Source organism: Dendrobates tinctorius, unplaced genomic scaffold (assembly GCF_039654945.1).
Source record: "Dendrobates tinctorius isolate UK_male_01 unplaced genomic scaffold, ASM3965494v1 ptg000111l, whole genome shotgun sequence".
In the NCBI taxonomy this organism is placed as follows: domain Eukaryota; kingdom Metazoa; phylum Chordata; class Amphibia; order Anura; family Dendrobatidae; genus Dendrobates; species Dendrobates tinctorius.
Genome location: NW_027361779.1, coordinates 11,295,068 through 11,311,278, shown reverse-complemented (window position 1 = coordinate 11,311,278; position 16,211 = coordinate 11,295,068). Strand labels below are relative to the sequence as shown.

Below are 16,211 nucleotides of genomic sequence, written 5' to 3'. Positions count from 1 at the left end.
CATTTGCAATTCTATTTGTTTTTTCTTGCACTATCTAGAATTTTTTAGATAATATTTTCAGAATATGTGGCCTTTGCAATTCCTTTACATGTCCTTTGCTGACAATATTTATTGTCTAAATGAAATGTAATTTTGTAATATTAATTTGACGACATATCGGTTTGTTCTCTGTGTTCCTCATTTCATTTTTACTAAAGGTTCTTTCGCTATATCTCTTCCAACACACATATGTACACATGCTTCTAAGATATATGCTATTATTCATGTTTCCTGTTAATAACCTCTACAAGTAGGTATATATATACATACAGTATGTGTGTGCATACGTTTGTCTTTTGATATCCCTTTTTAATCATTGATAATAAATAGTCTATATATTTGGGAGATAATGGTTACACATGGTAACATTTGTCCATATTCACAGAATGTAACATTACAGTTGACATATTTTTCTCCGCACTTGTATTTACCTTTTATTAGTCTTTCTGGTCTTGTTCCTGGTAACGTCCACATTGCCTGAGCCAAATGTCCAAAAACAGTAGCATCTAAGCTTGAAAATTTTGGTCCCATGAGGTACTTTTTATCACCTAGAGAAAATTAAGTATTTCTTTAAGAATTTGTCTTTAATGGGAACCTTATAGCTGATTTCATGCTGCCTTGAACCACGAGCAGCATGAATCAGAGTCTCCATCATTTCGGTAAGGTATGTTCCTGATTTATCGCAGAAAACACTGAAAAGCCTCCTGAGGACCACAAGTCTCAGATGACTAGTCCAAGAGGCTGGTCCCCTCGCCACTCTCCTTAAGTAACAAATGTCTTGCAATACACACACATAAGGAGACCAGTTACTCAAGGGGAGCATGGCAGGATGAAGACACCTAGGAATAGCCACCTGAGCAGCATGGTCCATGGTCGGCTCTTAAATATATGTGTGACGCTAGTCATTACTCTTAGACACGCCATGAGGCAGGGCAGTCAAGTGTTCCGGGGTCAGATGCCAAGATAGCACGTTGCAAACTAAAGGGGGAAAGACAAAGGTGTAGTCAGGTCATGGTCCGAGGTCAGAATACCAGGGAAACAGTGAATCAGAGCAAAAGGGCTAGGCAAAAGGATGATCAGAGGAAAAGTCCGAGGTTAGGAAGCAATAGATCAACAAAGAGAGCACAAGAATAGAAGGCAAACATGAACTACCAGGCAAATGCTACAGTTGACAAGAGATCTGGAACTCACAGCTCATCTAAGTAGCTGGGTAATCACTTGCAACAGGGGACACCTGAAGGAAGCTCAGCACCTCCCAGTGTCAGATTGGACAGCTGGGTGCACACCTCTGCACCAGATAGGACAACTGAGCTGTACAGTACGTTTTCCATTAAACAAGCTGCATTTCAGAGTAAGACATAACTGGCTAAAATGACACAGACTTTTATCCATACATAGTCCGGGCAGCATAAGTCAGCTTTCAGATTCATTTTAACCATTTAATTCTCTCCTGTGTTAAACATGTCATTCAGAGATCAATACAGGAAAGGGTTATTCACAGCAAAGCCAGTATATAGAATGTATTAGGATGCTGGTGGAAGAGCAGTAACCAGACTTGTCCGTCAGTCTCCTCCAATGTAAAAGCTATTTTCTTTTGTGAGGCTTTCAATTGGACAAGATTGATAGACAAGTCTGGTCACTGCTCCTCCACCAGCAGCCATTTTACGGACTGGAGAGCTATGAAGTCTGTGAGAAGAGATGCACTAACAAGAGCAGGAGGAGAACCTGTCATACCTGTATAGTAGTAAGTGCCACAAAATTATGTCCCCAACACATCTGCTAAAGTAAGTATAATATGGCCAATCTTGTTATCTCATTCTGCAGCCAGAGATACACAATGCAATACAGAGGATATAGGATGTAAACGGTACAAGATATTTCATAAAACCCAATTGCAAAAATTATTTTTAAGCCCCTATTCTATGCATGGAAGTAAAAAATAAATGTGCACAAAGGTTGATAACCCCTTTAAACCAACATGCGTGTAATCATGCAGCTAGGGTCTGATAGAGGCAGCACGGGTGGCTCAGTGGTTGCTTTGCAGCGCTTGCGTCTTAAGTTCAAATCCCACCAAGGACAACATCTTCAAGGAGTTTGTGTGTTCTCCCCGTGTTTGTGTGGGTTTCCTCTGGTTTCACAACTTAAGGAATGTAGATTGTCAGCCCCAATGGGGACAGTGATGAAAATGCCTGTAAAGCGCTGTGGAATTAATGGCGCTATATGAGTGAGTATAGAAAATACAAACTTCTTGTGGATAGGGCAGTTTTATCAGTTGTCACGTTCTCTTTAAACCCCCACCAATCAATGTCATAATTTCAGCCCAATTAACCTAAAATATACATGTAATGTATTATAATTAACGATGAATAATTAACTAGTATTTTTGTTTACTAATTTTTCAAACTATTACTAAACATTTTACAATGCACTAGTGAAGCCAGTTATTTTTGTTTTATATTGTTAGAAAATATGGCCGGGGACCATACATGGAGTCAAGTCTAGTTTGACACCACTCCAAGCACCACTCTAGGTGAATCACACAAGTCTCTCCCACAACGAGAGACCTGTCAATCACCCAGAGCAGCACCACATTAGTCTATTCTCTACATATGGTCCCTGGCAGAATCTTAAACGTGTCGGCATTTCAGAAAAAAAATGCTTTGAAGAGTAAAACATTCCTAGTGTACGCACACAGCCAGGCTCTGACTCATGCTGCCGGTGGTGTGGGCAGCATGAATTGCGAGACAGGTTCCCTTTAAGGTTTCTACTTTTGTAGATATAGAGAGATATGATTATACAGGATGGCCCATTAATATGGATAGACCTGGGTGGGCCATTTATAAAGTTGGATCCAAAATGGTCGACTTCAAAATGGCCGCCATGGTCACCACCCATCTTGAAAAGTTTTCCCCCTCCCATATACTAATGTGCCATAAACTGGAAGTTGATATCACCAACCATCCGCATTTTATTTAGGTGTATCCATATAAATGGCCCAACCTGTAGAATTATGTAAAATGATAGACCAAATCTGATGGCAAAAAAAATAGTACTAATGGCTGAAAGTTGCTTCTACTACACACGTTAATAGGGCATTTAATATTTAATGATAGTCTTTCAGGCCTACTCGTTCCTGGGCAGAGAGCCAAGATATCCTGAACTGCAAACTATGGGAAAACCATTGTCACAATCGCCCAAATATGTGGATTAAATGTTCACTTAAACACTGCTCATCTCAATGGAAGATGAAATGAAATGTGATATTACACAGTGCTGAGCAGTAAATGAATGACCAGGTGCAATTCAACATAGACAGCAGTGATCTGAGGTGTCATAGTGTGATTCATCCTACTCTTTCATATGCTGTCTATCTAATAAGGCTAGGTTTCCTGTAGCTGAAAGAATCCCATTTCTAACTACCCTGTCCATATCACAAGGAATCTTTTGAATAAGTTCAGGTAGGTGCCATGTATTTAGAGGATGAATTCATCATTTGTCTGTGAAAGAGCTTCACATAAATAGTTTGTGGGGAGAAATCCCACTGACAGATTTAGTAAAAAATCCATTTATCTCTGATCCCAAAAGATAAGGAGACAAGGGAAATCAAAATGAACAGGCAATCAATAGCAGTCGGTTATCGTACATTGTGCCCCTAAAAACAACTGATTATAGGACTTTTCATACAATTACTAATGACTGTACATTCTGAAATCCTTACATAGACAAGATGGGAGGAAAAAAGATGTAAGATTATGAGAATATTACCCAGAAGTCCAGCTAGCGATCTCATATCTTTCTCCATTAACCTATAAATCTCTTCTTCTGAGAAGCGTCCAATACCCTGTCCGTACATTTCACGTTTCACAATGCCCTTAGTCAGGTGGCACAAAATCCACTTCAACAAGTCACTAAGTGGTCCAGGAATGGTGATCATTTTCTCAGTCTCGTGTAGATTATCCACCCACTGGCAATAGGCTAATGTCCTGCAACAAAAGAAAAAACTGATGCAAAACTGTAAAAGACCCCCACATCCTATGTGCCATTTATAAACCTGGTGACTTATGTGGCCGAGCGGATCTTGGGCTCCATCAGGAGCCAATGCCTTACTGCAACTGCACCTTTGCCGCTCTTATAGTCATGCTCATCTGACAGCATCTCAAAGACTCACCAATAGAAATGATCTTCAACCATTTTTGTCACTGCTCTGGAAACGGCTCTTTCATGTGGATTGAGGTTTTTGTTCAAATTGACTCCAAGTTTTTCCTCTAAAAAGTCAATAATAAACTCAGTCCCAGAAACTCTTGTATGGTTGTATTCTATCCATGGCATTTTCCCCTGAGGTGACAGCTTCCCATCAAAGTAGTTCTAAAAGGGAAACAAATGCATTAATTTATTCAACAAGAGACTCATAACATTATAAAGGTATTCCCAATATGAAAATGTATGGCATATCAATGTGTGAAAGACATCTGTCCCACCTCACAAAGTGGTCTGGAGATACGCAATCTGGAAATATGGGATCTGTACCAATGTGAAGAACGGGGGGGTTCCTAGACCTTCCTTATGAGGTAGAATTCACACATTTTAAGACATTCATGACATATATTTCTAAGTTGGAAATATATAGCCAAAATTGAACTTTTCATAAGTTAAGTCCTGGTCCTAAAAACATGTGCCAATGTAAACTTACAACATAAGATCAGGCATGTGAGAGGCATTTGTAAGTGAAAAACACAAATCTCTTGATAGCACATCATCAATTAGGCTTTTGTAATTCTGCCATTTGCCTGAATTTATCATTACAGACTGTGTTGGAGCATGATCATGTCTTAATGTCTTAATAGCACCATTCACAATGGAACCATATATCAGTCCTGCATGCTGATAAAGTTGGGAGAGAGAGCTACTGATCACAAGTGAAAGAGTCAGGGAAACTTTTTTGGATTACATCTGTCATAAACCCAAGTAATGCTCCATTCTCTTTTTATATTCATTTTTAGTAAAGTATAGAAGAGCGACCCTATTTTCCCAAAAGACTGGGGTGAGATACTGGAGGCTCTAGGATTGGTCTATACCAATGTGGTGCAGAGGAGATCACAATTTTTTTAATCCACGGGATATACAGGACTCCACAGCTAATGCCTAAAATGAAGGTGAGAGGAGATGACGTGTCCTCATTGTAGTCAAGATCGAGCCGAATTGAAGCATATTGTCATGTTTCTGACTGAGATTTTTATTGAAGGAGGTGAAGAATTGAATCAATAGAATCTGTGGTTTTCGTGTCATACTGGAATCCAAAGTATGGGTGCTGGGCTACTGTATATAGTGACTTTGAGGGTACTCCATCATAGCATATAGGTGTAGCAAAAAATGTGTATCATGTCAGGAAACCATAGCCAAGCACTGATTGTTAGGTAACCCCCTCTTTGTTATACAGAAGGGATTCATGGGTTGAATTTGACAATTTGTTTAGAATAAAAAAAGTGTACATAAAAGATATGCATTAGCAACATTCACAAACAATGGGGTAATAGGTTGAATTGTCCAGAGGTTTCTCCAAAGATCTCGTAAAAGGCCCCCATAGACAGTAGACTGTCAGCTGAACCCATCGATATTGGCGGTATAATTTGTATGGACAGGGTTAAACTGCCAACAGATGGTCAGGAGACATGTCGATCATGCATGTCCAAGTATAGACTGCCGATCGCATTGTTTTCCTGGAGATAAGCCACCAGCCGACGTGTCAGATGGCAGCTTTCCCATGCGGAACATGTATGGTAGTGTCGACTGAGATGACTGTCGGCCAAACATCATCGTTTGTCCGAAAGCCATCTAATGTGTATGGACAGCCTTAGATACATCATGTATGGGTTAATGGAGCTTTAAAAGGGGAATTTACACTGCAAGATAATCGAGAAAAAGCATTGTTTAAAAAAAGCTGTTTTCACTATTATCTTCCCATTTAAAAAAAAGACTAGAAACTTTACTAACAACAAATGGTGATAGAGAATAGAGAATATATACCTGTGGAAAAAGGTTGATCTTTGATGTACCTACTGTATATATTTTTTCAACCCATGTTTGGTAACACGAGGGTCAGTGGGTGCTCTCGTCCACTGGCCAGGCTATCTTTCACAGCATGGACCAGGGCTCAGCCCACTGAAAGCCTGCGCTCATTTCCCGTGGGCAGAATACTACTCAGACAACACAGGGTGAGAGTAAATCAGTGTGGCAATACTTTATTGAACCACCAACAGACAATAATATTTAGAACAATCTCAACAAGTACATAAAATGGTGCAAATGACAGAGTCTCAGTCATCCGCTGGCTCGCCGGGATTAGAGCATCTGTGACTTCGGGGCTTCAGGGCCGACTACCCCCAAAAGTGGCACCCCGCTTTTGGTGGGCATCCACAGAGAAGAAGAGAGGTAATGACAAGCTGATAGTCCATTGAGGTACATGGTCAGGTGACCTGATTGATCATACTTGGCTTCTCTGACCTCCATGGGGCCAGGAGACTGGATGGTCACAACCTGCCTTCTACGAATGTCTCCTTGGGGTCAAGTGACCGGAGGGTCCCAATCTGGCTGCTTCGGACGTCTCCATGGGGCCAAGTCCTATTTTTTTTGGGTTTCTGCATTCTAAGGTAAAAGCACTTATCTTAACAGAAAACAGTGTAATCTTAGATGTAATGACTGTTGTCCGTTACCAGTCACATTGTATTGTAAGACCAATCTCCATCATGTGACTAACAACACAAATACCTTCCCACTACGTGTAAGTCAGTTAAAAGGGATTGTCCAATACTAGGATCTTGGCCAAAATGTTTGGCCCCAATAAAATAATAAAGCTTATTCTCACCTTCCGTACCGGGGCCAATCCAGTGGTGTTGGTGGATCTCCCCGTGCCGTGGCAGGGCCGAGGGGTACTCGGAGCTGGGCCCATTGGTTTCAATGGGAGATGTCACGGCAGCGGTGACCCGGTCCGTGGCCCTGGGCGTCCATTGTAAAAGGGGAATGTTGAGTGTGCGGATGATGATTAAAGTTTATTAGTGAATGATTCGTGACGCCACCTGTGCTGTTCGGCAATGAAGATGTTAAGCCGATGCTGCAGACAGATCCTCTGGGACAGATGGTGTGGTGCAGCAATGATGGTGTAGCCCTCCACAGGCAGGGCTGTAGTCCCAGGGCAGTGTAGATGAAGTGACGGTGAGGGGAGATGTGGATGGTGCAGTATTAGGCACAAAGGTGTAGCAGTGCTGAGTGGGTTGGCACACGAATAAGCGGAGGACACCAGGGCATGCAGTTCCAAAGCTTTACTCACAGTCTGTTGTGCATACAGGTGCCCGCATCCGTGCCATGTCCTCCTGGCCAGGAGCTCAGTCAACCTTCAGGCAAGATGAAGAACTCTGTTCCAACACTCCGCCAACATATGTGCCTTTTCTGAACGTCTCCCTTCTTGCGCCTATAATGAAGTACTCACAGTACTGAGTTACACTGGAGTTCCTCCTTTCAGATGTTTCTAGAACTCTACTTGTACGGCAGACAGCTGTAGCCTGCTTCGGGGACTCCTTACTACCTAGTCCTGGCTCACTCACGTTGCTGTTGTGCCCCCAAGTCTTTTGTGGGAATAAAGTGGTGACAACTTCTACTCCTCCGGTGTCTGTCGCAGGACCATTAGTATCCATACAACCTCGGGGACCGGACCCCGGCCATGCGCTGTGAACTTGGGAAGGGTTCTGCTCTAACCCTAATCCTTAGTCCTCCTCTCCTTACGTTCTGTACTAATCCTTCCTTCTTATGGAGAGAGTCAGGCTTTCCATCAATGTTCCTCTTCTATGCCAGCGGACCCAGGTCACTGAGGTCGGCTGCAGCACTTCCTTCATCCATCCCACTCAGGGGATCTTCACTCTTCCACTGACTCTGTCAGACTGACTAAATCCTAAACTCTTCCTGCTCTTTTGGTGCCAATTAAACTCCACCTGCCTCCCAGCACGCTTCGTGTTCCAAGCAGGGAGCCACCAAAGGCTGCTTTGCTACACTACTGTGTTGTGTGGGATGCAGGTGTTGGAGTGTGGTCAGGTGTCTCCACCTTACCTGAATGGTGGGGTACCACACCTCAGGAGGAGGTGCAGTACCTCTGTGGCGACTGAACCCTCAGGGGCGCCACATAGGCACTTGCGCTCCCTGGGACTATCGTGTGATGGTGTGACACGTGACACTGGCACCCAAACAGCGCTGGCGTTACTGTCGCTGCCTTCAGACAAATCGAACAAGAAAAAGAAGCCAGGGATCAGCTGCAGCCTGGATTTCCTCTTCAGCCCGTCCACTACATCAGAGTAACTGTTGTTAGGTCCATGGAGTTCTCGTAAAACAAGCTGCAAATGCATTTAGGGGTCACATTCTCCCATCTGCTGGAGAATTGGGGTTACACAAAAGTTCATTCCACTCTGGAAGCTGTGGTTGCTGCTGGTACCCTCTAGGTTGGACAGTTCTGAAACGAGATCCATGACTACATATCCTGCCATTGGTCCCTAGCTCCCTGTCGATCCTCAACCAAGGTATGCATTAACATCTCTTTGCTTTTATCTGTCCCAATAATACTTCCCTCTTCACAAAGGCAGATCAGCACAGCTTTCTTTTGCTACTTCTAAGTAGTTATCATCTTAGCATTTACTTGTCATATGAAAGATAAAAAATGGGGTGAGGCGGACTGTTTTCCAGGTATGTCTTAATAAACAAAATTAGGCACTGAGTTTGTCCTTGTTGACTGGAGTGATCCTCGCAAGGCCTCTAACTGTAAAGGTTAATAAAATAATCTAAGCACAAATTGTTGTAAAAAATTATCCCACCATGTGCCGCCAAATTGATAAATTCCCAAAGGGGTATAATTTTCAAATATGTCAATTGAGAAGGGATTCTGCTCTTCTAGCAATTAGGGGCTCTGTATATGGAGTCTGCCTACTACTGTAAGAAAATCTGAGCTCCAGGAGGCAAATAACACTTTGACCCAATGTAGACATACCTATGGGGTATTTCTATATTGAGCAGAAAATGTGGGAGAAATTTTTCTGCCATTTTTACCCATTTATCAGTGTGTAAATTTTACATTAAAAAAGTGAAATGGCGCTCCTTCCCTTCAAAGCCCTGTCGTGCCCCCAAACAGTAGTTTTCTTGCACGTACTGAGTATTGACGTACTCAGGAAAAATTGCACAACAAATTGTATGGTGCAATTTCTCCTGTAATTCTTGTGAAAATGCAAAATTTGGTGATAAAAAATATTCATGGGGGAGCAATGTGATTTATTTATTTTCACGGCTCACTGTAATAAACTTCTGTGAAGCACGAAGGTGCTCACCACACATCTAGATAAGTTTCCTAAGGGACCTAGATTCCAAAATGGGGTCACTTGTGGGGGGGTTTCCATTGTTTAGGCACATCAGGGGCTCTCCAAATGCGACATGGCGTCTGCTAATGATTCCAGCAAATTTTACATTCAAAAAGTCAAATGTCGTGCCTCACCTTCCGAGTGAGTGTCCAAACACTGATTTTCCCCCACACATGGGGTATCCTCATGTGTTCAGGAGAAATTTAACAAATTTTGGGGTACATTTTCTTCTGTTACCTTTGTGAAAATAAAAAAAAATTGGGTCTAAAGTACAACTTATGTGAAAAAAGTTAAATGTTCATTTTTTCCTTCCACATTCCATTAATTCCTGTGATGCACTTGAAGTGTTAATAAACTTCTTGAATGTGGTTTTGACCACCTTTAGGGGTGCAGTTTTTAAAATGGTGTAACTTTTGGGTATTTTCTGTCATATAGGCATCTCAAAGTCACTCCAAATTTAATGTGGTCCCTAAAAAATGATTTCGCTGGAAAAATGAGGAATCACTGGTCAACTCATATAGGTTTCTGACCCTTACAACCATAATAACTTCCTAACAAAAAAATTATGTTTCAAAAATTGTTCTGATGTAAAGCAGACATGTGGGAAAAGTTATTCATTATCTATGTTGGGTGACATATCTCTCTGATTTAAAGTTTGAAAATTGTGAAATTTTTGCCAAATTTCGTTTTTTTTACAAATGCAAGTCATAATGAACAAATGTTACCACTATCATGAAGTACAATATGTCACAATAAAAAGTCTCAAAATCAGTGGGATCCGTTAAAGCGTTCCATAGTTATTACTGGAACACTTAACAAAATTGTAAAATTTGGCCTGGCCATGAAGGTGAAAACAGGCTTGGTAGTGAAGGGGTTAAAGGGGATGTCCAAGTCTGTGATGAGGCTGCAGTCATTCTATGTGACTGCAGACTTCTGAATTCTTACAGTGCGCACTGCACGATGTCAGGATTTTCTGGTGCTGGCAGTGAGAGTGGGAGGTCATGAAACTGCAAGTGTGTGACTTGCATACATGCGGTCACATACCAACTAGACATGCACGGCCTCACTCAACGATAATGTATTGAGCGAGGCTGGACACATCTAGTTGGAATGTGGCCAGAAGTATACAAATGGCATACTTGTGCTCACATGATGGTTCACTCTTGCTACCAGCAAGGGAGAATCTTAAAGTTATGCAGTGCGCTGTAATAAGTCAGAAGCCTGCAGTCACATTGAGTGACTGCAGACTTTCATCTCAAACTTTGACAAGCCCTTTAATTATAAAATGAATACCTGCAGCAGCCAATCCTAACAGCGTGTAATATTGTCACTGTCACGATTCAGCTCTGCTTGCTGGCTCCAGCAGTCTTCACATGGCCGATTCACTCATATGCGATTTTCACACTTATGGTCACTTGACAACGAGCATCTCTTCCTGCATTTCTCAGTCTTTCCTTGAACATTGAGAGAATTAGGGAAAGCATCTCGTAGGCACGTGACTACAGTGGGTGCGGAAAGTATTCAGACCCCTTTAAATTTTTGTTTCATTGCAGCCATTTGGTAAATTCAAAAAAGTTCATATTTTTCTCATTAATCTACACTCTGCACCCCATCTTGACTGAAAAAAACAGAAATGTAGAAATTTTTGCAAATTTATTAAAAAAAGAAAAACTGAAATATCACATTTCAGACACTCATTTTTAAGTCACATGCTGTCCATTTCCTTGTGATCCTCCTTGAGATAGTTCTACTCATTCATTGGAGTCCAGCTGTGTTCAATTAAACTGATAGGACTTGATTTGTAAAGGCACACGCCTGTCTATACAAGACCTCACAGCTCACAGTGCATGTCAGACCAAATGAGAATCATGAGGTCAAATGAACTGGCCAAGGAGCTCAGAAATAGAATTGTGGCAAGGTACAGATCTGGCCAAGGTTACAAAAGAATTTCTGCAGTACTCAAGGTTCCCAAGGGCACAGTGGCCTCCATAATCCTTAAATGGAAGAAGTTTGGGACCACCAGAAGTCTTCCTAGACCTGACTGTCCTGCCAAACTGAGCAATCGTGGGAGAAGAGCCTTGCTATGAGAGGTAAATAGATCCCCAAGATCACTGTGGCTGAGCTCCACAGATGCAGTATGGAGATGGGAGAAAGTTCCACAAAGTCAACTATCACTGCAGACCTCTACTAGTCGGGCCTTTGTGGCAGAATGGCTCGACTGAAGCCTCTCCTCAGTGCCAGACATATGAAAGCTGGCATAGAGTTTGCTAAAAAATACATGAAGGACTCCCAGACTATGAGAAATAAGATTATCTCGTCTGATGAGACCAAGATAGAACTATTTGGTGATAATTCTAAGCGTTATGTGTGGATAAAACCAGGCACGGATCCCCTGCCCAATACAATCCCATCAGTGAAACATGGTGGTGGCAGCATCATGCTATGGGGTTGTTTTTCAGCTGTCGGGACAGGACTGGTTGCAATTGAAGAAAACATGAATGCGGCCAAGTACAGACATATCCTGAATGAAAACCTCTTCCAGAGTGCTCTGGACGTCAGACTTGGCTGAAGGTTCACCTTTAGTGACGAGCGAGTATACTCGTTGCTTGGGTTTTCCCGAGCATGCTCGGGTGTCCTCTGAGTATTCTGGCATGCTCGGAGATATAGTTTGTGTCGACGCAGCTACAAGATTTGTGGCTGCTGGACAGGCTGAATACATGTGAGGAATGCCTGTTTGTTAGGGAATCTCCATATGTATTCAGGCTATCTAGCAGCCGTAAATCATGCAGCTGCTTCGATAAAAACTAAATCTCTGAGCATGCCAAAATACTCGGAGAATACCCAAGCATGCTCTGGGAAACTCGAGCAACGAGTATACTCGCTCATCACTATTCACCTTCCGACAAGACAATGAGTGGCTTCAGAGCAACTCTGTGACCATTCTTGACTGGCCCAGCCAGTGCCCTAACCTAAACCCGACTGAGCATCTCTGGAGTGACCTGAAAATGGCTGTCCACCAACGTTCACCATCCAACCTGACGGAACTAGAGAGGATCTGCAAGGAAGAATGGCAGAGGATCCCCAAATCCAGGTGTGAAAAACTTGTTGCATCATTCCCAAGAAGACTCATGGCTGTACTAGCTCAAAATGGTGCTTCTACTCAATACTGAGCAAAGGGTCTGAATACTTATGTCCATGTGATATTTCAGTTTTTCTTTTTTAATAAATTTGCAAAAATTTCTACATTTCTGGTTTTTTTCAGTCAATATGGGATGCAGAGTGTACATTAGTGAGAAAAAAATGAACTTTTTTGAATTTACCAAATGGCTGCAATGAACCAAAGAGTGAAAAATGTAAAGGGGTCTGAATACTTTCCCTACCTACTGTAAGTGTGCAAATCAGTGGGCTTGGGGTGGGGGGTTCAAACTGAATTCTTGCCCCAGGTGCCAGGAAACCGAGATACACCTCTGTTTGAACGCATAGAAGCTAATATGCACCCCCATCACACATATATCGTGGATGGTGTTGATTTCAGGTGATTAAAGGTATAGCATGAAAATATTGCATTTCCATTGACATTTCATAGATCTTTGGGTTTAAGTTATGCATAAAACCATCAAGTTTAACCCATAGCAGCTTAATGTTGTTCCAGAGGAAGGCAAAAACCCCATAAGGCAGATGGGGAATTTGCCCACCAAATGCACCAATAAAGTGCAGGAATCCTGGGGAACACAGCCCCATGTCATGACTTACTTGATGAAGATTACTGATTATTGCAGATAACTGCCATGTGTAAATGTGCTTTGCATGTTTCATTCACACTTCGCACACCCATGCTGCTATACTGTCCATGCTCTGACATTATAACAAACTGTGGGTCTTCTTCATCTAAGCTCAGAAGAACAGCGGCCAGTCCAAATAAAATGGATATGTAAATGCACATTAATAGTGATATATTCAAGTTCAAATTGGATGTACTGCCAAATTCTCTGAAACACCTTTGGAGACGGCTTATGGTTAAGAAATGAACATTAAATGCATGGGCAACAGTTCTGGTGGACACTACTGCAGTCAGCATGCCAATTGCACGTTCCCTTAAAACCTGTGACATCTGTGGCATTGTGCTGTGTGATAAAACTGCATTTTAGAGTAATAAATATATGTATATACCAATGGCGCTAAAGCGTACACCCACAGAACACAAAGCAGCAAGTAATAAGACAACACACCACTCAAGTTGTCTCCATAAAATAATAATAATAAATAAACCTGATAGAAACTTGCGCTAATTAAATGTGTCTTGGTTAAATAAAGATATCTTATGAAGAAATCTATTACCTTTACTGAAGCTAAAAACTGGCGAGGCAGGGAAAAAGGTCTTCAGAATGCAGGGTGGATTTCCAGGTCCTTTCCCAATGATACTCCCCGACACAGGTATATAAAAAGTTACTGGAGCTAAAGGGTGCTACCTCCTAGCATGCCGCCGTCCCGGCCGGTGACTGGCGCGCAGCTGGAGGTGTATATCGGCAGGCTGTAAGAGTACCAGCCGCCGCTTGCAAAAGCAGGCCTGCAAGGTCCGAAAAAGCTGAAGGACCTTGCGTGACGTCACAGTCACGTGATAGATCACATGACAGGCAAGAAAGCCCTATGGGGCTCTGATGGGGCCAGAAAGCAATGGCTGCGCGCCAGTCACCGGCCGGGACGGCGGCATGCTAGGAGGTAGCACCCTTTAGCTCCAGTAACTTTTTATATACCTGTGTCGGGGAGTATCATTGGGAAAGGACCTGGAAATCCACCCTGCATTCTGAAGACCTTTTTCCCTGCCTCGCCAGTTTTTAGCTTCAGTAAAGGTAATAGATTTCTCCATAAGATATCTTTATTTAACCAAGACACATTTAATTAGCGCAAGTTTCTATCAGGTTTATTTATTATTATTGCATTTTAGAGTAGCCTTCTATTGTGGCCACCCTAAGGCACCCATGCAATAATCATGGTGTCTAATCAGCATATTGAAATGACACACCTGTGGGGTGGAAGGATTATCTCGGCAAAGGAGAAGGGTTCACTACCACGGATTTAAGGCCCATTACACATAACGATGTCCCAGCGATCCCACCAACGATCTGACATGGATGGGATCGCTGGGACATCGTTAGTCTGATTGCTGGTGATCTGTCACATAGACAGCCCCTGCAGCGATCAGGACCAGCGAACAAGCTGGTTTCCAATGTAAACAGCGGGTATCTTAGAGCCGCGCGGCTCTTAGATACCCGATGTTTATATTGGAAACCAGCGTCCAGCGTCGCTGATCGCTGGTCTGTCGCTGCTACACGCAGCGATGCGCACTGGCCAGCAGGAGACCAGCGACCAAAAAACAGCCCAGGACAATAGTGCACGATCAGGGATACCCGGCGGGGGGGCCGGTCGCTGATCCCCGTCACACACAGCGATCTTAATTGATTGGTGATCGCTGTGGCGTCACAAAATCAGCGATCTCGCTAGCGTGTGACGGGGCCTTTAGACAAATTTGTGAACAATATTTGAGGAAAAGAGGCCTTTTGTGTACATAGAAAAAGTCATAGATCTTTGAGATTTGGCTCATGAAAAGGGGCCAAAACAAAAGTTCAGTGTATAAATATAGAAAAAAAAATCTCCCAATGACCTTTGAAAGACACATAATATTGAATAGAAAAATAGAAGGAAAAATGAAATAAATACACATAATACGTAATACACAAGCCAAAGTAGATTGTCCAAACTGGACAACCCATTTAAGGACTCGAGCACACTAACTTTACTTTCGGTCCCAATGCTATCCATAAAAAAAAGCATCACACTTGGACCAATATTATTCAATGGGGCTGTGCAGATGAACGTTATTTTTCACTGACCGAATCTGTGTAAAAAGAAATTGCAACATGCATAATTTTACTCCAGACATTCAAGTCTATGGATGTAGAGAAAAAAATGTGAATGCCATATAAAGTAAAGCTGCAGAAGCCCCACTTTTCTGGATGAAACTCTGAATGATTTTTAATGGTCATGTGAACCTGGCCTTAGGTTGACAAATATTTATATTGATGACCCTATCAAATGAGGAGAATTTATAATTTCATTACACCATACAGTATATTATATGCAGGCAAAACCCTGCTGTAAAAGCTTGGCATTCAGTCATATTGATATAACGTTTTTCATAGATTCCCTAACTCCCACATAACCACAGTAATCTCACGCTCTATAACATTACTTCATTTATTATTCATGGCCGCTGATAATTTGGAAAGTCCATTAGTTGCTCCTTTGGATCTGTTTTCAGAGATTTATCTGATCTGAGGACATTATGCAGTCAGGATGCCAGTGCTAACTTAAAGATGTCTGTGTTCCCCTGCTATCTTTAGTGTCTTCCTGGTTCTGTAGAGGGTTTATTAATAAGTATGCAAAATTGGGACACCATCTATGGCTTCCCTCATAGAACTCAGCATTGTTTCATTTCTACTTAATATTCATTTGTCTAATTAAATACTGCACTGTACACGACTTATTCCCATTTGGGAGCCACGAAAAAGGCTAGTGACTGTTAAAGAGCCATAAACTGTACAGAAGTCTTCACAGATGGGTATTGTCGCATAGTTCTTATAAAAATAATCACTCGTGCAATTTATTATTTATTAAAATTTGCAAATATTTTCAACTCTTTCAAGATAATAAAGAAGCATTCCAATCAAAATGTTCACCCTCTTAATATACTGCAGTCATCATTATATAGAACTGTGCACCTAC

General features: G+C 42.1%; 1 protein-coding gene across 1 annotated transcript in view; it reads right to left on the bottom strand.

Moving 5' to 3' along the window:
* The window catches only part of FAXC (failed axon connections homolog, metaxin like GST domain containing), a 66,611-nt gene that overhangs the window by 6,505 nt on the left and 43,895 nt on the right, over positions 1–16,211 (bottom strand). The window contains exons 3-5 of the mRNA XM_073589517.1: positions 4,208–4,404; positions 3,805–4,022; positions 471–587 (exon numbers count right to left, since the gene is read on the bottom strand). Coding sequence (XP_073445618.1) covers positions 471–587; positions 3,805–4,022; positions 4,208–4,404 — 532 coding nt within the window. The remainder of the gene's footprint in view (positions 1–470; positions 588–3,804; positions 4,023–4,207; positions 4,405–16,211) is intronic.